Source organism: Peromyscus californicus, unplaced genomic scaffold (assembly GCF_007827085.1).
Source record: "Peromyscus californicus insignis strain IS unplaced genomic scaffold, ASM782708v3 Scaffold_8__1_contigs__length_139910024, whole genome shotgun sequence".
Lineage (NCBI taxonomy): Eukaryota > Metazoa > Chordata > Mammalia > Rodentia > Cricetidae > Peromyscus > Peromyscus californicus.
Window position 1 is genome coordinate 44206298 of NW_026294606.1, and position 23449 is coordinate 44229746.

Here is a 23449-nt window from a genome sequence, read left to right on the forward strand (position 1 = left end):
AGCTCAGTGCATGATTACAATACACAGGTCATCAATTCAGTCCCCAGTTTCACATGCACCAAATGTCAATCATTCCACTTTCTATTCCTCCTATTTATACAGAAATTACATATTTTATTTTTGGATAACACTTCTTTATTAAATTCAATTGTAACTTTAGAAACCAAAATTGACAACATTAGCTATACTAAAGAAAAGAGGTGAGATCTCACATAAAGCCCAGATTAAGCTTCTAAAAACATCTCCAGGTATTCACTACTCAGCAACCCATCATCACTCTGTGCAGATGGCATTCCCCTTCCAGGACACCTCAGCTGAACCATTAGGAAATTTAATCAGATGGATGGTTTACCTAGTTTCCTGTCATCAGCTACATCTGACTAGGGGCAAATCCTTTTAATAAATATCCAACGTTTTAAAGCTGGATACAATAGGGAGACACTAACATCCTCAAAGAATTTCTCAGTGTTTAAAAAAAAAAACAAAAAAACAAAAAAACTGCTCTCATGCAGCTTGAATTTCCACAGTAAAAACCAAGTGTTAATAAAAAGCAAATCAATAATCAACCATGGGTATGAAAGTCTAAAATAAAGGTTTGCTTCCTCTAGGACATTCTGTCTAGAACTCTAATTACTTGAGGAAAACTGAAATACTCAAAATTGTACTCATTCTTACAAGTTCAATATATAAAAAATAACTATCAAAATCCAATATCAGAACATTTGAATTTCAGAATATTTGCATTTTAAACTGTCTCTCATTACCAATAATTTACTCCATAGAAGATCCATGACATATGCTAATATTTCTGATCAATTATAATTTGTTAGAGAAAACAGAGAACATATACAAATTAGGAAAATATTAAAGGCATTATTGAAATTAATGTCAAACAAAACACAATTTGAAACTCAAAAAACATAAAAATATTTTAAGGAACAGCTCTAACCACTTCTACAGAGTATTATAAACAAGCAACAGAAACAAATAGAAATCACATATTACTGGACATACACATTTACTTGAAACTATGTTATCCATAAATGTGCACACACACTGGACTCCTTCAAATTTAGTACACAGGGTATGCCTTTAATTCCAATACTCAGGAGGCAGAGGCAAGTGAGTCTCTATGAGTTCAAGGCCAGCCTGGTCTACAAAGCAAGTTCCAGGATAGCCAGGGCTACACAGAGAAACCCTCTCTTGAACACCCCCCCCCACACCCACAAAAAAAAAAGAAAGAAAGAAAGCCAAAAAGCAAACAAACAAAAAGCCCATCTTCAGAAAGGTAGAGGAGTCACAGGCCAAGGAAAGGGATTTATGAAAAGACACTGCAGGAGAGGCGCAAAGTCATTCGGGAGCTAAGGCCTTTGGCTAGCTGTCTAACGTCCCTCCCCCAAGTGTGCAAAATAAATGTGATCACTTTAAAAAGACGACTTGCACTGTTAACTACTGTGTGCTACACTTCTATTATAGAAGCAGTATTTGATTTCTATAAAAAGATGAGCACCTGATGAGAAAGGTGACTTCACGGCTCTTTCTAAAGTGTCAAAATAGATCAAGAAAACTACATAATGAAGCAGAAAGAGTAATTCCTGATTTCCATTAATAATACAAGGTATTACAGCTGCCTCAATGACCACACTTCTCACGAAACTGACATGAAAAGAACCGACCACCTCTAATAAAACAACAGTGGTCACAGCTTCCAGAACGCCTTTCTACCTGGCTGCTGACAGATACACAACTACATTGTTGTATTATGAAAATAATATTACATTTTCATCTTTTAAGCATTATTGCTAATATGAAAAAAATCATAAAAACCACTGAAAATTGAGATTTATAAATTAATATAGATGTCTCAGATCTGCTTTTTCTTTTTTTTTTTTTTCTTTCTTTCTCTTTTTTTTTTTTTAATTTATTTTAATTTATTTTGCAATACAATTCAGTTCTACATATCGGTCACGGATTCCCTTGTTCTCCCCCCTCCCGTCCCCCTCACCTTCCCCCCAACACCCCCCCCCATTCCCATCTCCTCCAGGGCAAAGCCTTCCCCACAGACTGAGGTCAACCTGGTAGACTCAGTCCAGGTAGGTCTAGTCCCCTCCTCCCAGGCCGAGCCAAACAATCCTGCATAGGCCCCAGGTTTCAAACAGCCAACTCATGCAATGAGCACAAGATCTGGTCCCACTGCCTGGATGCCTCCCAAACAGATCAAGCCAATCAACTGTCTCACCCATTCGGGGGGCCTGATCCAGTGTGGACCCCTCAGCCATTGGTTCATAGTTCATGTGTTTCCATTCATTTGGCTATTTGTCCCTGTGCTTTATCCAACCTTGGTCTCAACAATTCTCGGTCATATAAACCCTCCTCATTCTCGTTAATTGGACTCCCAGAGATCCACCCAGGGCCTAGTCATGGATCTCTGCATCCAGATCCCTCAGTAGTTGGATGAGGTTTCTAGCACAACAATTAGGGTGTTTGGCCATCCCATCACCAGAGTAGGTCAGTTCGGGCTGTCTCTCGACCATTGCCGGCAGTCTGTTGTGTGGGTATCTTTGTGGATTTCTGTGGGCCTCTCTAGCACTTTGCTTCTTCCTGTTCTCATGTGGTCTTTATTTACCATGGTCTCCTATTCCTTGTTCTCCCTCTCTGTTGTTGATCCAGCTGGGATCTCCCGCTCCCCCAAGCTCTCTTTCCCTCGACCCTCGCCTTTCAAATGTATAGAAAAGTCACCATGATTCTTCATGCCTATGCATAATTTTTTTTTCGGTCTTGTCATATTTCCCTTCTTGCCTTTGCTTTTTTTTAAATTAATTTATTTACTCTTCTCTCATCTATTACATCCCAACCAGTTTCCCCTCCCTCCCCTCCTCCCAGTCCCTGTCCCCCACCTCCCCTCTTCCCTAGATCCACACCTCCTCCATTTTTCTTCAGAAAAGAGCAGACCTCCCACAGATATCAACTGAACAAAGAATAACAAGACACAACAAGACTAGGCACATACCCTCATATCAAGGCTGTCCGAGGCAACCCAGTAGGAGGAAAAGGGTCCCAAAAGCAGGCAAAAGAGTCAGAGACAGCCCCCACTCCCACTGTAGGAGTTCCACAAGAACACAACCATAACATACGCAGAGGAGCTAGGTCAGACCCAGATAGCCTCCCTTATTGTCAGTTCAGTCTCTTGAGCCCCTATGAGCCCAGGTTAATTGATTCTGTGGGCTGTGTTCTTAAGGTATCCTTAATCCCTCTGTCTCCTACAATCCTTCCTCCCCCTCTTCCATAGAGTGCCCCCAGCTCTGTCTAATATTTGGCTGAGGGTCTCTGCATCTGTTTCCATCAGTTGCTGGATGAAGCCTCTCTGATGACAACTGGGCTAGGCACCAATCTATGAGTATAGCAGAATATCATTAGGTCTCATTACACTGACTTTTTTTGTTGTTGTTTTTTTGTTTTTATTTTTATTTATTTATTTATTTTTTGGGGGTCAGTCATGTTTGGTTCTATCCTAAGTCTCTGAGCTATCCAGCTGGCTCCTGGCCCTCCAGGCAGTATCAGGTATGGGCGCCAACTCATGGCCATGGGTCTCAAGTTGGACTAGTCACTGGTTGGCCAATCCTACAAGTTCTGTGCCACCTTTACCCCAGTACATCTTGCAGGCAGGACAAACTGTAGGTAGAAGGTTTTGTGACTAGGTTGGTGCCCCAGTCCCTCCAATGGAAGCCTTGCCTGGCTCCATATCCTCCATTACTAACAGTCTTCACAAGGGTCAACCTCACAGATTCCAGGGAGTTTCCTCACCCCTGTGGTTTCTACCTCACCCCTAAAACGGCACCCAATTACAGTCTTCTCATCCAGTACTCGCTCCCTCCATTCCTCTCCACCAAACACACACCCCTCATCCCTCCTGTTACACATTACTTTTAAAAGTATAAAACACGCATTGGCAAGTTACTCGTAATCAAGTGGTTTCTGTTCCCCAGGAAGTGCCTGAAGACACTTTGGCCATAACTTGGGCATGTGGCGAGAAGCTGATACTGGCAGCTCCCAGGTTCCACAAAGAGGTCAGTGTGGGTGAGATAACCTATAATGTATAAGACTGTCCCAGAAAACAAAAATCACTCAATTCAAAAAGCCCATGGTACCAAAGTCAAATACCACTTAATAAGATTCCACTGATAAAATATTAACAGTCTTTTACAGACATTAGCATCATCCCCAGGAAGCATCTTCTTGATGCTTGCCAGGTGAACAGCATCATGAAACACTCTGGATAATGCAAATTTTTCTCCAGAAATGTATGTGTCTTCAGTGGGAATAAAAATAGAAGAATACACATCAAATAGTAACCTCCCTCAAGCTTCATGCTCTTCATCTAGGGTGATAACTTGACCTACGTCATGCTAAAGAGGAGGGAGGGGATCACTGCTCTGATATCGTGCAATAGACTTCAAAACAAATGTGCACTGCATTTCTTATAAAAATAAATGCTATTTTTATCAAAATAAAAATAAATGCCACCATTCAATATCGTTCAAACCATATCAAGTGAACCATAATCCCTGTGTTTTGGAGCCTCACTCCTCACTCAAATACTCTAACTAGGAAAGGGAGGAAAAGTTGAGCCTGTAATAATTGAAGAGCACTACTTAAGATGCACAAGTCAGGCAGTCTTCATAAACCCTGCTCTCTCCTTTGCCCTGTAGTATCAGAATTTCATGTTCAATTCAAGGAGAAAGAAATAAGGTGAAGGTTCCCATGCCCTGTGCCACACACCATAAACAGGATCAACTCTCATCATTTGTTTTATATTGGGAAAGCGATAAGAATATATAGAAGAGGAGGAAAATGAGAAAAGCAAATAAGCTTTTCATTTCCTCCCAGCCATATGGAATAACCTCACCAATCTTCAAGATATGCCATTCGGGTGGACAATTTCCGCCACTAAAGCCAACATAACCCTCTTTTCCTTTCTTCCCAATATCCTCTGGTGATCACAAGATCCTTAGAAGCAGGGTTTATGCCTTTTCATTGTTCTGAACTTCACCTAACAAAACTGTGGGTACCCAATAAAGACCAGTCAAAACAAACGTCTGTAGTAGCAGAAGACCCAAGTTTAGCAAGCAGTCCCCCTAAGGTATCCCCACTTAGATTTCCACACTTCATATCAAAGACTAGGAACCCAAAGCAACCGCAGGTGGCATAGAAACCCTTAAGATATACATAGGGGAAAAGGAAGCTCTAAACAGAGTAAGGCAGTGTAAACTGGAATTTTAGATAAATTTATAGAAATGATGCTCCTCCTCTTCTAGCAGAGATAGAAAGCAAAGACCATGTAAACTCAATTTTCAAAAAACCTTATATTTAAAATTTGTACCCTGTTATATGACAAAGGGCAAATGTTAAATCCTTGAAATGGCTGGTTTAGCAGAGACTTAATGCTTCCTAGGCATATCTAATTGCATGTTCCTTTTCTAAATGTATAGAAGCATCTGGTAACCAGCTCCACACAAACTTCTTACAACACAATCATTTGTATATCCATTCACAACTAACAATAACATTAAAATGAAAGCAATTACCAAAATCAAGGTAATGATACCTTGATTTTTTTTAAGCCTACAGCCTATTTTTTTCAGAAGTCATAAGCTGCCTGAAGAAAAAGCAGGCAATTGCTTTCTAGTCTCCTCCCAATACTCAGCGCCCACAACTCAACTCCGCCTATAATCATAGCCCCCTTAACTCCTACCCTTGACCTCTTTCTGCCCTGGCCACCATCTTTCTGCATCATTCTTCAGCAGGCTGGCATGCTAGACACATGATATGAGAGTCTCAGCCTTGAGTGCTGAAGGACCAAGGGAATCCTGGTGGCACAAAAACTTTACTAGAAAACAAAGACAAAGCAAAATAAATCAGAAAACAATAGTAAGCCTAAGCACTAGGGTCACTCCCCAGTCTGGGTACTCTGAGGTGAGAGGACCTGTGATAGAGACTAATGGAAGGAACTTAGATCAGTGGAGGCAAGTCTATGCAGAGATTGGGACCTTGATCCTCACTGTTTCATTTTCATTGTCTCTCATATTCTCATATTCTCATATTCATTGTCTCTATCTCTCCTGACTTCTCTTCCCTTCCCACCTGTCATCAAGTGAACAGGATTCCTGTCACATTCTCTCACTATTATATTCTGTGATACCACAGGTGCAAAGCTATAGAGTCAAACAACCAATAGTAAGAAAACCTTCTGAAACCATCATCTATATAAATGTTTCCTCCTTTCAAGTGGACTATCTCAGGTAATGGATGTTGACACAATACTTCTGAAAGAAAAATGAAATAAACTGAGTAAATCAAAGCCTAAAAGGACTGCCTCTCTCCTTCAGCAAAGCACCTGGCCCAGGCTGTGTGAGCTACAAGTTCTATGAAAAACCTTGAAAGCATAGGAACCCTCAAGTTTCCCACTGTCCCTTAACATGGAAATACTGTAATATATGAACGCTTTCAGGAAATAATAGTGGCTTCTTTCCCAAAGAGCCCAGTGACTACATGAGATGAACTGCAGGAGTCCAGCAGCACCAGGTGCTTCAAGGCTAGGAGGCCTCACCCCTGCACCCTGGAGACCGACAAGATCTGTCTTTTTGTGCCATTGTTTGGAGAAAATGACTGTTAAAGGAGAGTCTGAACATTTATTAATCCTTTAAGAAGCCAAAGTCACCTGCATACCATTTAGAGATATCATTCAATATAAGCCAAAACACCCTATCTATAGAAAAAGAACCCTAGAAGAAATTTCTAATCTGGTTCCAAAGAAATACAAGGGCCCAGAACTTACTGGACAGAAAGACCAGAAAGGAAAGGATGTTGTATTCATTAAGTCACACTTTCCTTAAGTTCAATAACATTTTCTGAATATGAAATCTCAATTACTTATTGAAGAGTATTGTCTTTATGTTCTTTAAGTCACTTACTTCTATCATATGTTTAAATATATATGATACATAACATATACAGAGAGAGACTGCGTCTATCTTTGGAAGGTAATATACTAGTATAAACTATGAAAGGTTAACACTTGTACCTTGGCCCGTGCTAACTTGAATGTACTGGGGCACATAAAGCAAGATTAGAGCTGCAAGCCTTTACTTCATTTTTTTTCCCAATTTAATCAGTTGCTTCCAAACCAAGCAGTTGATCCTAAAGAAATGTATCTTCTACTGGCTGTACCACAGATAACCCATATACACTGGGCAAGTATCTTAAAACCTGAGTTATCCTACTTTTAAAAGGAATGATAATATCAGGGATTTTTTGTAAAATTTAAATGTACAAACTGTTTATAAAGTATAGTATCTGGCAGTATCCAGTGAATGTCAGTTTTTTAAAGTATTATAAGTAACAAGTGTAATACCACAAGTTTAAATTGCAGAACTCATCTCCTCCTTCGGGCACTAACATCCGAGTATATTGCTAGAACATAAAATCGAATGAACAGAAACACTTGGAATCTAAATACTTCTTCGACTCCTTATAACAATGACACATTCATTCCCTTTGACTTCAGCTCAGGATGCAGTTCTGTGACAGAGCACTTCTCTGGCACACTCTGGCCCTGGGGTTTGATCCTGAACATCCATGAGGAAAAACAAAAGTCTTCAAACACAGCTAAGTGTGAGTCTGGCTAATGAGAAAAGGAGAGGAGGTACTGCCGTTTCCTACAGATTAACAAGAGCCTCTCCCAAATGCCTATCACAAAGCCAAAACTCCCAAACTGCCCAGTCCCTTGGCGCTGAGTACGATGACAAGAACCTAAAATCTCAAGCTCTCCCGGTGGTTGCCCCTCTCCAATCTCTCTCTGTACAAGGAGATCAATTTAGTCCTCTGAGATTGCTGAAGGAACCAGTCATATTCTGAAGTAAAAAAACATGACAGAACAGGTACATGGTAATCTCTATATTTATAAACAAAATATCAACCTGGGATGAAAAGAAAAACCATAGAACTATGCAGATTCCTTATAGCATTCTTAGTCTACAGAGAGAGAAGCCTTCGAGCCTCTACAAAGCAGATTTGGACCCCAACTGTCAAATGAAATCATTAATTAAACAATATTTGAGAAGAGTCATCAGAAAGACACACACATCTTTACAAACAGCTCCCCATGACATCCTAGGATAACCAGTTTAAATACAATGTGCTTCCAGTATGCCTTCCCTTGTCTGGATGTATTTCACTCCCTAAACTATAAAATAAGCCACGTGGAAGAACTGTGGAGATAAGGTCATCCAATCAAACTATTTAATGCATTAGTTCCCTATCAGAACTATAAAACATGATAACAAATACTGTTCCTTTAAACAATGCACATCTGTCTTACAATTCTGTAGTAGGAAGTCCACAGCAAATAGCCCTGGGCAGAATTCACATACATACCACACCACACTACACCACACCACACCACACCATACCATACCATACCATACCATACCACACACCACACTGCACATCATACCACACAACATACCACACATCACACCATACCCCATACCACACCATGCCACACAACACACCACAGACCATACCACACTATGCCATACCATACAACACACCACATACTACATACACCACATACCACACCACACACACCACACCAGACCATACTCTCTTCTGGCTTTCTGTTCCATCTGTAAAGACCCTTAAGATCCCACTGGTCCTGCCCACATGTTCCAAGGAAACTCCATATCTCAAAGTGAGCTGAGTGCCAACCTTAACTCCTCTTTGTTCTGTAATATGTCATATTCACAGGTTCTGGGGATAAGGAAAGAGATATTTCTGGAGAAACATTCTTTCTGTTACTAGATTAACATTAAAAGCAGAAGGTTAAAATTAGTAGGTATGGAGTTGTATGCCCAGAGCCAAAACTAAGCTAAACAGTTTTCATTTGCTTCTTAAATCATTTTCACTTTGTGAATACAATCCAAGAATCAAACAATTCTCATTCTGAGTCAGGGGTTGGGGCAGTCACTGCTTCTGCCTGATAAAGGTTACTCTCAAGGCCCATTTACACTGTCCAAAATAAGGACACAAGATCACCCTATCAGAAAAACTATCGATAACAATGAAAGGTAAACCATCAACCCCTCAGGCTGCTCCACATTCCCCTCAATCAATGTTGTTTCTTTTTAACTGAAAATAATTTCTACACAATATACTCTGATCACAGTTTCCCCCAAACTCCTCCCATATCCTCCCCACCTCCCCAACCATGTTTTTTAATCTACATTTATTATCTGACATATCCTAATAAGTATTCTTGTTTATTGTCCACCTTCTTGATCAACACTAGTGCACTGTAGTATCCTAGTATTCAATAAGTATTTGAGTGATCAATAAGTCAATCTTGAACTGTCTGAAATAATTTTCCTTCCAAGCAGTGAAATTACAAATTCCATTCAAAGGTCTACTAGACCATGTTTATCTTTTGAATCTATAATAAATGGCAGATACATGGAGTGAAAATCTTACATCCAGAAAGTTCTACAAGTTTCTAAAAGGATAATATTTATAAGATTTGCTTCAAAGGGAATGTTTACCCATACTGAATGATGTAATAATCAGCAGAGCCTATTTTAATATTAATAGCTCCTTAAATAAAAGAACAGATTTTTAATCTAAGGGCTAGAAAAATGGAACCCTGTAAGTCTGTACTGTTTTCCACAGCAATCAATTCAGAACAGGGTAACTACCATTGTAGGTACTAGTTGCTAGAAACCTGTGTATTACAATTAATATGAGTAAAAAAAAAATCAATTGAATTTTCAATAAATGATTCATAACCTCTGTCTACCAGGTGAGATAAATAATTTTGTGTGGTGTATTTTCTGATTTAAAAATAACTTCTCCTGATTTCCGACAATGACTGGTTTTCACTTCAACAAAACTGCAAGGGAGCTCTCCATGGGGCTGAAATGCCTAGAAGTTGATTTTATTTGAAGATTAATTTCTTACTCACCATATTATTTTGAATAGCTTCAGCTGTCAATTCATTTTAATTTTAATGTTTAATACTAAACTATTTAACTTATGAAACACACTCATGCCATCAGAACTGTGAATAAACTAAACCACCTCAAAGTCATCATGTTTAGAAAGTATATTTTTTAATAACAGTAGCAAAAACTGTAAGGATAGAGGTGACAGAAATTAGCCATTCTGTTATTACACACCTTGGCCAGGGGCTAAGAGACACAGAGTATGTACTTGAATCTTTGCCTCAATGGAATGCACTACAGACAAAATCAACCAAAACTTGGCTATTTCAGTTGTTGTATGAATCATACACGGCCAATGCAGCCTTCTTACAAAGCAGACCCCAACGTTTCAGCCCACATATGCTGTTCTTCTCTCTCCTTGGATCTCCTCTTAAAACTGATGTGTTGGGGGCTGCAGAGATGCCTCAGCACTTAAGAGCACTGGCTGCTCTTCCAGAGGTCCTAAGTTCAATTCCCAGCAACCACATGGTGTCTCACAACCATTTGTAATGAGATCTGGTGCCCTCTTCTGGAATGCATCATACATGAAGAGCACTCATAAAAAGTATAAATTAAAATTTTCTTTTACAAAACTGATGTGTTGGGGTATTTTTTGGTTTGGGTTTTGTTTGGTTGGTTGATTTTTAGTTTTTTGAGAGATGTGTTGGTTTTTAACAAACATTTTTAATCCATCAAATTTCATTCCTGGTCCTTAGTCACCTAGTATAACTCCCAAACTATATCAACACTACCACCCTTGCCAAACTCTTTTCATTTGGTTTCACTTTTCAAAATCAATGAAAATCATACACAATAGAAGACAGTGCTCCTTTCTCAGAGATAATAGGAATTGTTCTTCCACACACTACCAGACACTAGCAGATATCATTTCTACTTATGAGCAAATTCAGAAAGGAGGCACCTGGGGTCTCATGGCACTAAGAATCCTACAGTGAAATCTTTTTTTTTTTTTTTTTTTTTTTTTTTTGGTTTTTCGAGACAGGGTTTCTCTGTGTAGCTTTGCGCCTTTCCTGGATCTCGAGCTGTAGACCAGGCTGGCCTCGAACTGCCTCCCGAGTGCTGGGATTAAAGGCGTGCGCCACCACCGCCCGGCCCTACAGTGAAATCTTAAGAGCCATGACCAGAAAATGTCATAATCTATATGATGCTATCTGGAGAAGTATGTATAAACCTACTATTTCACAAGAAAAGCAAAATCCATATAATATGCAATATAAATCAACAAAAGATGAGATTATCAGATACAGTCACACTGGTAGAAATTTCTAGCAGGTTAGCAAGATACATTTTCATTTGCCTTCCCTAAATAAAATATTAAAAGAAAACATATTATCCATTAGTCCATCCATATAATTTGTAATCTAATTAATTTGCATTATGCTCATCCTATTTCTTACACAGAGTTTTGAAAAGAAGTTTTTCAAAGCAGTGTCAATTTTAAAAGAACAATTTTATTTCCCTTGAGTAATAATCTTTAACAAAATTCCCTAGTAGTTTTCTTTTTAAAGCAATGAGCTACAATTTCATTGATTCAGGAAATATAGATAGGGGCACTGAGCATAGGGTATGTGATCATTCATGTTCCTGGAAAAAAATGAATAAACATCAGGACTGGGGGCGTGGCTCAGCAGTGCGGCACTTTGTCTAGCAAATGTGGGGGGCCGGGCAGAATCTTCAAAGTAAGAAGAGGAAAAAAAACACACACACATACATATTAAAACCACAATGTGAAAACAAGCAGGCTTTAGTAGGTGGGCATTAGTTTCTAAAACTTTATGTCAGTCTTCCCAGCATACATAGCTGCAGGTGAAAACGCCATTCAAGATAACATTAGAAATCCACAGTGTAATGATTAATGCCTTTGTCTCCAAAGATGAAGAGAAACATTCCTGTTTGGTTCTCTCTATATATGCTTAAGTTAATCCATTTAATGTTTTAAAGACAACCAGCACGCTATTCCTTAAATATCTGCTTTACAGCCCTGTTCTTCCAGCCCCTTTTCTCATTTTCCAGGCCCGGGGAACGCCATATTTCTTTGCCAACAAGCTCAAGACAGCATCAAGGTGTGTAGCAAGTCTGCGGGCTCCATCTTACCTCTGACTCATCTGTAGACTCTTCAAGAGACCCAGTTTCCTGCAAGCACAGAGGAGAGAGGGCGTCAGGAGAATAAAAACCATTTGCAATGGGAAAGAATCGTTGTACCCACCTGCTTTTCTGGAAAAGTAATATGCAACAGCATTTTAGAGGATTCCACATGCTCAACTCTCATACCCCTTTTACAACTTCACACCATGGCTGGCCTGGGACGGGTGAGGGGTGGGAGTGGAGGGATAGAAGGGATAGGATTATGGGGCTCCAAGCTTCTGTTTCCCTCCTCTCAAACTCTGAACAAATTACCCCAGGAACTTGATATGTGAAATCTGAATACTCAGCTAATGGAAATCCATCTGGCAAAACCTCACTGATACCACAGCGGAACAAGAAACCACCACATCAAATGAGCCGGTTGTTAATACTGAAATCTCTTGTGTCAATGAGTCAAAATTACTGTCTTGCTAAAAGTTTTAGGGAGGAAATTTGTCTGTGTCTCGGGATGGGGGGTGAGGGGGGGTGGGTTTGTTTATTAAGATAGGTTCTCATGTTCCAGGCTGGTCTTGAACACTCTATGAAGCTGATGAAGACCCTGAACTTCTGATCCTCCTTCCTCTACATCCTATGTGCTGGGATTACAGGCATGTGACACCATGTCTGTTTTTATGTCATGCTGGGGACTGAACTCAAGGCTCTGTGCATGCTAGGCAAGCACTCTACAGCTAAGCCACACCCCCAAGCCTAGAACAGTTCTTGTAAAAAAGAATCTCCCTACAGCGGTACTCATCAAATGTGGTATAAACCTGTAATAAACGAATAACTCTAAGACAAATTCTTCCACTTAGCACAGTTCCCTTCTTGCTGCACAATGAATCTTGCTGCTCTGGAGGAAACAGCAAAAAGGGAAAAAATGGACTTGATCCCGCTCATCTCTCACCTGTCCACTGAAAGAGAGAATCTGCTGATGCCACGCGTCCTCAAAGAGGTCAGCAAAATGAAGATTTACTTAACGTACTTATAGTTATCAATAGCAATAAAAAGTTACAGCTAATATGCTGACACTGAACGTAAGCATTTTACAATCCATGAGGTAAACAACGGGAGCAACAAAGGAAGAGGGGTAAGAACATTTTAGATATAACACATTTTTAAGGAAAAAAGAACATTCTAAAGAAAGTCAGATGCACATTATAATCAATTCAAGATGGATAGCAGGATAACGTAAATCTGATGCTCAAAAACAACAGCTTTATTTTACATGTCAAAAAACAATAGAAGCTTGGAAAGAGACAGCTTCTTCTAGAGGTAGCTTAAGTCTTAAGGAAAATATAGTCCTTGTCTGTAAAGACCACGTGAAAATTAGAGATGTTACATGCAATTAAGAATTTTACTATACATGTGTTATTAACAGGGATAAACCAGAGAATCTCTTCTGCATGCCCATACAGTTTGTTTATTTTAATGTGATTTAGAATCTTAGAACTCATTAGTTTGAAGATGCAATCCTCCAAAACAACTGGTTGTTCTTACATCTGCAAAACAGAGAGAGAGAGAGAGAGAGAGAGAGAGAAATCCAGCTTTCCTACCATGTGAAGTCCAGACAGTTAATGGCAAGTATCCCACCTACCCTTCTAAGTCATTTCTCCTCTGCACGAGCCATCCATTTCCTGGTTTTAGTCATCTTACCATCTTGATCTAGCTCTTCTACACATTCCACTTTTAAAATGAAGTCACTATTCCAACTGAATATAGAGGCCAGAAATAACCCAAGTAAGCAGCACTAACTAATTTCCCACGAGCATCCTAAGAAAACACAATGGGAAAGGGCTCGTCACTTATAATGATGCTGAAAGAACGAGGTCTCTACGTCAAGAAGAATGAAAGCAACGCACAGTGGACAAAACGCCCCAAGTTAAGCTCTCCTCCCCTGAAGCTCCATAGAGAAAGCTCACTCGACATTAGCCTTAGCATTGATTTCTTGGATATCTCACAAAAAGCTAAGGTTATAGATGTAAAAATAAATGATACTGCATCAAACTAAAAATCTTCTGCATAGCCAAGCAAATGATATATAAAGGCAGCCTATGGGCTTGGAAAATTATTTGTCAGTCATACACTTCACAAAGGGCTAACCTCCCAAACCTGCAAAGAATTCACATAACTCGAAAGCAAGAAAACACAGAACCTAATTAAAAACAGGTCCTAAACAAACATTTCTCCAAAGAAGACATTTTAAAATGGGCAACTGGTACATTAAAAGGAGCTCAGACTCTCTAATCTCGGAAATGCTAATCAAAGCCACTCTATCACTTCAGATAACTGTAGGATAGCTTTTACTAGAAAGACAAGGGGTGAGGAGAGCTGTGATGGGTCTGTTGCATTATCTCCTTATATGTGCAATAGAAAAGCAGGAAATGTCAAGTAGGCAAATATAATAAAGCAGTAGCTACTAAACAGGGTGTGTGGAAATGGTTAATACAGGTCACAGGACACAAAGCACCAGATATGAAGGAATAAGTGTTCTAAAGAGCTCAGAGACAAAATAAGGACCACAGCTGCTAAGAGTATGTTCAATGAACTGTAAGGATTTTTGCCAAAGAGCAGATTAATTATGGGAAAATGGACAATTCTGAGAAGGGATGGGTATCTTCATGTTTCACTATGGTAACCACTTTATTCATATATATAACATGAACATCATAACATCATGCTGTATACCTTAAACACACAGTAGAAATTGATTTTTATAGATTTTTATAGTTACTACTCTGACTTTGTTACTGACCATCTATCATATTCCACTCATAATGCTAAATGTTTTAACATCTGTATGTCTATAACACAGAATTTAAACATTTCTAACCCCTTAGGCCAGAAAAATGAGGTATAGAGGCTGAATTTAATGGTTTCTAAAATATCTCTGTCCCTGCGTCCCCTGAATATTAATTAAATAGCACTAGCAAAGCAATGTTGTGACACCCACACTAAAAACCTGTGTCGAGATCTCAATTTCCTATATCTAGAGTGCTAAAAACATACTTGGCTACTCTTCCAGAAAAATATTAAACCTAAGAATATTTTTTTAATGTGGAATCCACTCAAATATACATACTTGGTAAATGGGGGAGTGTCCCCTCACGTGCCTCATTAAAACAACATAAATCATCAACCAACAGAGCTGGCCCAGAACCCCAAAAACCGATTTCATATTTTTCACACCAGAAAGAATGCAGTGCCAAAATCTGAAAGTTTCAGTGGTTGGCACCAGTTGAGAATGTGTGCTTCAGGACTCTGTAAGACCTACCATTAGCATTAGCACAAACTACCTGAACACAGATACGGCCTCAACACATCTACACTTCCATCCATGTTATGTAATCGACGCATGATAGACCTCAGGTATCAGCCCAGTATGAGTGCTTAGCTCCATTCTTTGACCAATCCTTCTACTTAATGTTCTAGAGACAAAGAAGTAAACAGAAAGGCCCAAATATGCAAATGCAAGAAACAAGACTGAACCATGAGAGAGGTTACCATTAAAGACTGCATGGTTTTCAACATTTTTAGCTTCAAGAAATCTCTTATTTGAATCATAAAAACATAAGCTAAAACTGCCCTGTTCTCTATGTAACATAAGTCAAAATCACCAAAACAGCCCACAAATAATGTATGAGTTTATGTATATGAGACAGGAGTAAAACTGAGATGATCAGAGCAATGTGGGGATAGGGAGTTATCAGTAGGTAAACTTTCAGTGTGTAAAACCCCCAGAAGTGTACGGTGGTGATGGCTGTACAGCAACTTGAATACATTTAATCTAACTCAATCACACACTTAAAAATGACTGAAGTGGTGAGCTTCATGTCCAACTAAAAACTCCATGCTGGTTTGGCTGAGGCAAAGGTGTTGGGCTAGAAGATACCCACTGACACAAATGTATAGCCACTCAAATTCTAGGCAGCAAGCTTAACAATAAATTTAGTAATTCATTTTTCTTTCCCAAAGCAATCTCTCAAACTCCAATCATCTATCTGAAGAACTTCCCCTATGACCTGTGTTGGTCCTGCAGCTGCCCAAAGCACAGATCAGACTGATTACTAACATCCTCAAAGAACCAGCAGTGGTCTCCCAGGCCCAGACTAGATCAGATCTGAATCCCCAGCAAGGCAGACGGGGAGTGATTTCTGACACCAGGAGACTTCTAGTCTCTCCAGCCCCTGCACAAATCTATACCACTCTAGGCACACTAAGCTATCACTGAGAATCACATGCTCATATCTCCATGCTGGAAGCAGTAAAATGACAGGTAGGATTTAGGTGTGGCCCACAGATGTGTTGTTTAACCTAGAGGATGGTTTTCAGAAACATCTCTATAAAAGTCTGCATTTCCAATGTAAAAATCACATTACATCTACATAGTATCTGTATTTCTGCCTAACTTCAGTTGGACTGAGCAGCAATGCCAGGATGGAGGGCATTTTACCCCTCAACACCATTTCCAACCCCACGTAGGTCGTGGACACCTGCCGTGAGTTGGTGGTCCCCAATGAGATTTTCTTTAGAGTATTCCCTCCACCTAGCCCTAGCTCAATTCCACAAGGATCCTTATGGTTTTCCAGCTTCAAGTCGTGTCTCCAACCTGAGATTTAAATGTGAAAAGCACTGGCTTTTCTAAACTTTCACTTTCCTTAACAGCCCAACCTTGGTTGCCCTGGCCAAGCCTGGATCTGAACAATTAATCTTTGTCTGATTTATAAGTTAACTATGTTACCCTAACCACTTTAATGGTTTTATTTCATAACAAATCTTAGAGAATAAATTAACAGGCAAGGAAATGGAGGCACTGAAGTATATACAAACCTGATTTTTATTTTATATGCACGTTGATACTCATCAGCATTGACTGAACAATCTGATAACCTGCAATAAGGATGCAACCCCCCCTAATTTCTAAGATGCAATAGTGGAAATCAAATTTAAAACTCTTTCCTACAGCCAAGGAACAGATGGTTAATTTTGTGGCTGGGTAGGTAGGATGAAAGTGTGTGAAAGCTAAGAGGAAGAAATGTGGACAATGTGATCCATATTACAACTGAAGGAGTAACATCCTAACATTTTAAATATGATACGATGATTTCCCGCAAACTCTACTGAACAGGATTCACAGGTGACAGTTACAAGTGTTCTCCTCCTACTAGATTCATTTCAGCACTTAGGGTTTGGAAACCACTAGCTCTTGGGGAGATACAGACATGAGGAAGCTATAGTCCTCGTTCTGAGGACTCAGCAATCCGCGGGAGACAAATACACCCACCAGACTTCAAGCAGAGTGTTATTCATGAGAGGTTGGGACAAACACTGTTGGGCATCTGTGACGATGAAAGCCACCTATAAATCGTTCCAGAAATAAGCAAAACTGCTGGTTACAAGAATTCCAGGCAGAGCTGTGGCTATTAGCTTTCTATGAACTATAAAACACAAATGTTACTTTTACAAAGTACTTTTGCTACATTCAGCAAAATCAAGGCTTCCATTATGACTTAAAGACATCTGTTTACCCATACTCAAGCAGTGATTTCAGCTTTAAACTGTAAATTTTTTATAGTATGTTAACTCAGTACAGATGTCACCATTTTGGCTATTCATAAAATTAAAGGGGAGACAATCATCAAAGAACACAACACTCAGGAAAGATAAGCCAATGGGTTTAATTTTGTGCTATTCATCTTGGAAGGATGTTTGCATTTACAGGACAGGGTACCAAGAAAATGCTTCGCCTCCCTCTGTAATTTGTCATGGTAGTTCATTTAATACACATGTCAACTCCTAAAGGACTCAGGAGGAAGAAAAAAAGATGCCATGATTTCCAAAAATATGCAAGGTGGCAAAATATGAGCACATTTACTCACTTGATTTTTGTGAACTTTGTCATCAAAAAACTGTTTGACAAAGGCCTACTATCAGATGTTAATGGCTCTGACTCTAAGTGCAAAATGTACCAATCCAGAAAATAAGAAAAGCCTACTCTTGTTTAATCGTCAAAGAACTAATAATATTAATATAATTACTTATTTAAGAATCGTAATTTTTTATGAATTCATAGAACAATTTATGAATGTACGCTGGTACCAACTGGGAAGGAATGCTCTTTCCAATAGTACATTGGAAACACCACAGGAGGAATAAGGGCTAAAAGGAAAGCCATCAAGATGATAAGGGCTAATTTTACTTCTTAAAGTTCATATATATATGAAATTTAGATTTAGGTTCTTCGGCATATTTTAAAAAGCAAAGTGCAAAGTGGTCTAGTGAAAAAATGTGAGTTTTGAAAACATGAGACTAAAACATTATAGATGTGAGCATGAGAAAATTCAAATTGACTGAATTTCAATCCATTTATCTGTAAAATCCAATAATTTAATATATTAAGTATCAAGCAATATCCTAATATTGGTCATCAGTAGTGAATAAATTCTTACCATATAGCATGCAAAAGTGAAAATACACAAGAAAAATAAAAATTTTAAGACATAAATATTATGCAGAATATTATCAGAAGATGGTTTCAAAGAATGAGCAGGAGGTCTCAATCAGGAAGCAAAATTCCACAGAGGCATGAGGAAAGTAAAGGGGAACGCCCTGCAGATATCAGAAGTCCTGAAAAGGGCCAGTGTGAGCAAAGGTTCTGGGGAGGAAACATGCCTGGCTTGTTTACAGAACAACAAGAAAGGCAGTGTGAGACAGAGTGGTACAAGAGGAAGATAGATGCTGGTCGGAAATGAAGGCAGAGCGTGGAAGGGGTGGCTGCACAAGGCCCTGGTCAGTAATTACCATATGGGCACTGTTTTACCACAGTTTGGGAGGAAAGGGTTTGAAACATGGAGGCTTTATATGACTTCCGTATCAGAAAAAACATTTACCTCACAGAATTCTTTTGAAAGGACCAACTGTCATGTGAAAGGGGCTTTTGAAGCTGGAAAGCACTGTGCAAGTGTGAAACATCTTATTATCTACCTGATTTTCTAGTTTTAACACCAGACAGCTTTGTCAAACTCCTCTTCTGCATGAGTGGGAATATACGGGGTACTACGTTCTATCACACTGGATCTAATCTAAGAATTTAACGAACTGGGACTTTTGTTTCTCTACAAAACCACAGCTATGTTTCAACAGAAATGGAAATGCTCAACGTGAAAAGCCGTCTCACAGTAGTCAAACTGAGTAAGGCCTGATAAGAGGGCAAGTTCCGTTCCCCTGTGACCTGCAGTGCAAAAGATAGTTTGCACAAATGATGGGTAAGAGGCTCTTGCTAACACAATGCCAAACCCATATTCTTCCAAGTCAAATTCCTTAACTTTTGGCATACATAAAATAAGCATGAAGGTGAATGGTAAAAAGTCTACTACAAGTCAATGTCTCTTATGACAGTAAACAGCTCATCACCATATCTCTTCTTAAGGAGCATCACAGAAACTGGCAGACAGGCCATTCAATGTAAGAGGGGGAAATATTGTATATGTCAAACTGAAGTGAAACTAGTAACGACAACTCCAGGGGTCTCTTCCAAGGTCTGGCCTTAGTCTTCTATTTTGTCAGTTTCATTCAGTTTTTTTTTTTTTTTATTAATTTATTTTGCAATACAATTCAGTTCTACATATCAGCCACGGATTCCCTTGTTCTCCCCCCTCCCGTCCCCCTCACCTTCCCCCCAACCCCCCCCCCCCCATTCCCATCTCCTCCAGGGCAAAGCCTTCCCCACAGACTGAGGTCAACCTGGTAGACTCAGTCCAGGTAGGTCTAGTCCCCTCCTCCCAGGCCGAGCCAAACAATCCTGCATAGGCCCCAGGTTTCAAACAGCCAACTCATGCAATGAGCACAAGATCTGGTCCCACTGCCTGGGTGCCTCCCAAACAGATCAAGCCAATCAACTGTCTCATCCATTCAGAGGGCCTGATCCAGTGGGGACCCCTCAGCCATTGGTTCATAGTTCATGTGTTTCCATTCATTTGGCTATTTGTCCCTGTGCTTTATCCAACCTTGGTCTCAACAATTCTCGCTCATATAAACCCTCCTCATTCTCGCTAATTGGACTCCCAGAGATCCACCCGGGGCCTAGTCATGGATCTCTGCATCCAGATCACTCAGTAGTTGGATGAGGTTTCTAGCACAACAATTAGGGTGTTTGGCCATCCCATCACCAGAGTAGGTCAGTTCAGGCTGTCTCTCGACCTCTGCCAGCAGTCTGTTGTGGGGGTATCTTTGTGGATTTCTGTGGGCCTCTCTAGCACTTTGCTTCTTCCTATTCTCATGTGGTCTTTATTTACCATGGTCTCCTATTCCTTGTTCTCCCTCTCTGTTGTTGATCCAGCTGGGATCTCCCGCTCCCCCAAGCTCTCTTTCCCTCAACCCTCGCCTTTCATTACCCCCACTCATGTCCAGGCTGTTCATGTAGATCTCATTCCATTTCTCTGTCATTGGGTGATCCCTGTGTCTTTCTTGAGTTTCATTCAGTTTTTGTTCTTTGCCCTAATGTGTGGCTATCAGAACGGCTGTATGAAAATAAAGCAGTAATTTCTACTCAACATCTCAGTGCTACCTTCTGAGCTGCAGGCTGGACGTTGCCATCAAAGTCTTGCCAGCAACAGGGATAATCCCTTCAGCCTTGCATAGCCCAGTCTCGACTTGCCTTCTTCGAAAAATTCCACTTAACAAAAACCAGAAGGGCTGAGCCGAGGCTAGGCCGGCTCGGACGGTGGAGGTGTGCATGACGCTATCCCCGAGGGGAGGGGCCGCCCCAACTAGCCGGGCCAGGACAGCCTCGCTCCCGGCCCTCCGCGCCCCAGACCCCCTCACTCAGGTCTCCAAGTCCCGGTTGCCCCGAACTAGCTCTGCCACCGTTTACCTGCTCCTCTGCTTCCGCCATAGCGCAGTCTGAGAGTCACATGACATACCCGGAAATAAGAGAAAACAGCCCTTGGCCACAGCAGCCTACTGGGAAATGTAGTTTTTCCCGCACCAATCCGGTTCCTTACCCAGCTCTCACTTTTTTTCACTCAACAGGGTTCCCTTTAAAAGAATCCAAAATATATAGAGTTAATGTTAGAGTTTATTTTGTTTATTTTGTTGTTGATATACGTCCTATTGTTATTGTAGTATCTATTCCAGTAAAATTATGAATTATCTCATTTAGTCCTCTCAGCAATCCCTACCGTTTTCCGCACTAGCAGGGAAGAGCACAGCACCTCAGAGATCTCACTAATCTTACATGAGAAGTCTAGGTTTAGAATTCGTCCCTTCCCGATGCCCAAGACTACCACACCAAATGTTCTTCAGGCTAAACTGTTGCTGTGCCTGCCCACTCCCTTTTTAAAAGGATAGTGACTATAAAAGAATGTCTGCAGTGTTGATTCAGAAAATAATGTATGTTCTAACAAAGACTTGGTATCTTGGTACATAAAATGGACATCTTTCTTTTTAATTTAATTGTTTTTGTATAGATATTTTGCCTGCATTTGTGTCTATGCACACTTGTGAGCTTCGTGTCCTTTGTAGGTCAGAAGAGCTTATCAGATTCCCTGCAAGTAGAGATACAGATATTTAAGAGCTGCCATATAGGTATCCTGAATCAAACTGTGAGCCCCTGGAAGAGAAGCAATAGCAATTGACATATAAATATTGAATTTTTAAGATCCCTATTGTTTAATTATTTGCTAAACTTGCATTGACTATCTTCAAGATAAAAATATAAGTTTGTCATTTGCAAAGTCTGAAAAACATCATTTAGAAAACTTGACCCTACCCTGTGTTTCTGAACAAAATCAACTGTCTTTCTATTCCTCGGGAATCCATTTATCTGTCCAAAGACATTTGTCTGTTTATAGTGTCTTAATTCGCTCACAGAGGTAGCACAATTGTCCTTCTTGTTCCCTGGGCACACACTGACTCTGACCTAATAGGAAGTCACACACTCAGTACTATGTGCTTCTCCTGGTCTCTGGGTGATGCCTTCTCAACCCATTTTCCTCAGTGGCCCAGAAGCCAAGATGATGTCATCTCTCAGACACTTGGATTCCCCTGTGGACCTAAACAGCCTCCAAGACCCCTTGCTGGGGTCCCTCTTCCAACCTGCTCCTCACTCAGGTCAGTTAGACACCCACAGGCAAACACCCAACCAAGATTGTGTCTAATCTAAGAGTTTCTCACACCTATTGTTAAGCAGCTCAGGCCCAAACAGTGCTCATGAAGAATTTCAAGCCACAGAAGGACCTTGTGAGAATGCTCTCCTTGGCAGGAGCCTAGATAATCTATCTCCTTCCTTTAAGGTCCCAATGACACAAACCAAACTTCTGACCCACCACAGTTTCCCTGGGAAACTAATGAGTTTATAGAGCTTACAGAGCTTGCATGAGGGACTACTATCAGGAGCACAACTGGCCCCAAAGCAGCTGCACCAAAAAGTGCTCACCCTCCAAGGATGAAGCTTAACCATAACAACAGATGAAGTCCCTTTCTCCTTGTTTTCCCATTGCCTATGTACCTCTCCCAGAAACTACATGCAGTTAGGACAGACTGGCATAATACTGGCTGGGAGAAGTATGGTGATATTTTATTTGTACTGAAATGTGATTTTATTTGCATGTTAATAAATAAAGTTGCCTGGGGTCAGAGCTAATAGCAAGCCACAGCAGAAGCTGGGCGGTGGTGGTAGACGCCTTTAATCCCAGCTCTTGGGAGGCAGAGCTAGGCAGATCTCTGTGTGTTCAAGGATACAGCCAGCATGGAGACACACGCCTTTAATCTCAATACCAACCATAGAAGACCTGGAGGTCTGTACAGACAGGCAGTGACGAGGAGGTCATGTGGTTGGGTTTACAACAAATGAGAAGGCAGAATAGAAAGTCTATAAAAAAGACAAACAGCTTTAATCCCAGCACTTGGGAGGCAGAGCCAGGCGGATCTCTGTGAGTTCGAGGCCAGCCTGGACTACCAAGTGAGTTCCAGGAAAGGCGCAAAGCTACACAGAGAAACCCTGTCTCGAAAAACCAAAAAAAAAAAAAAAAAAAAAAAAAAAGACAAACAGACAGGAAGTAGCTTTCTTGGCTGAAGAGGACAGCAGCAGCAGTGAAGGGTAAGGTTTTTAGCTCTTAGCTCTGACCTCTTGGGCTTTCATCTCTGCATTAGCTCTGTGTTTCTTATTTAACAAGATGGTTACATCTACAGAAGAGTGGCTGGATACTGAAGTGAGGGTCCAGTGACCTCCCTACCTCCTTCTATGAAAGAATGTCAACAGTTAACAGAACCAGTTA

At 40.3% G+C, this 23449-nt stretch overlaps 1 protein-coding gene across 1 annotated transcript in view; it reads right to left on the minus strand.

Annotated features, from left to right (window-relative positions):
* Positions 1-21126, minus strand: part of Vps41 (VPS41 subunit of HOPS complex) — a 164014-nt gene extending 142888 nt beyond the window's left edge. The window contains exons 1-2 of the mRNA XM_052729824.1: positions 21046-21126; positions 12147-12185 (exon numbers count right to left, since the gene is read on the minus strand). Coding sequence (XP_052585784.1) covers positions 12147-12185; positions 21046-21066 — 60 coding nt within the window. The 5' untranslated portion in view covers positions 21067-21126. The remainder of the gene's footprint in view (positions 1-12146; positions 12186-21045) is intronic.
* Positions 21127-23449: the final 2323 nt, after the last annotated feature.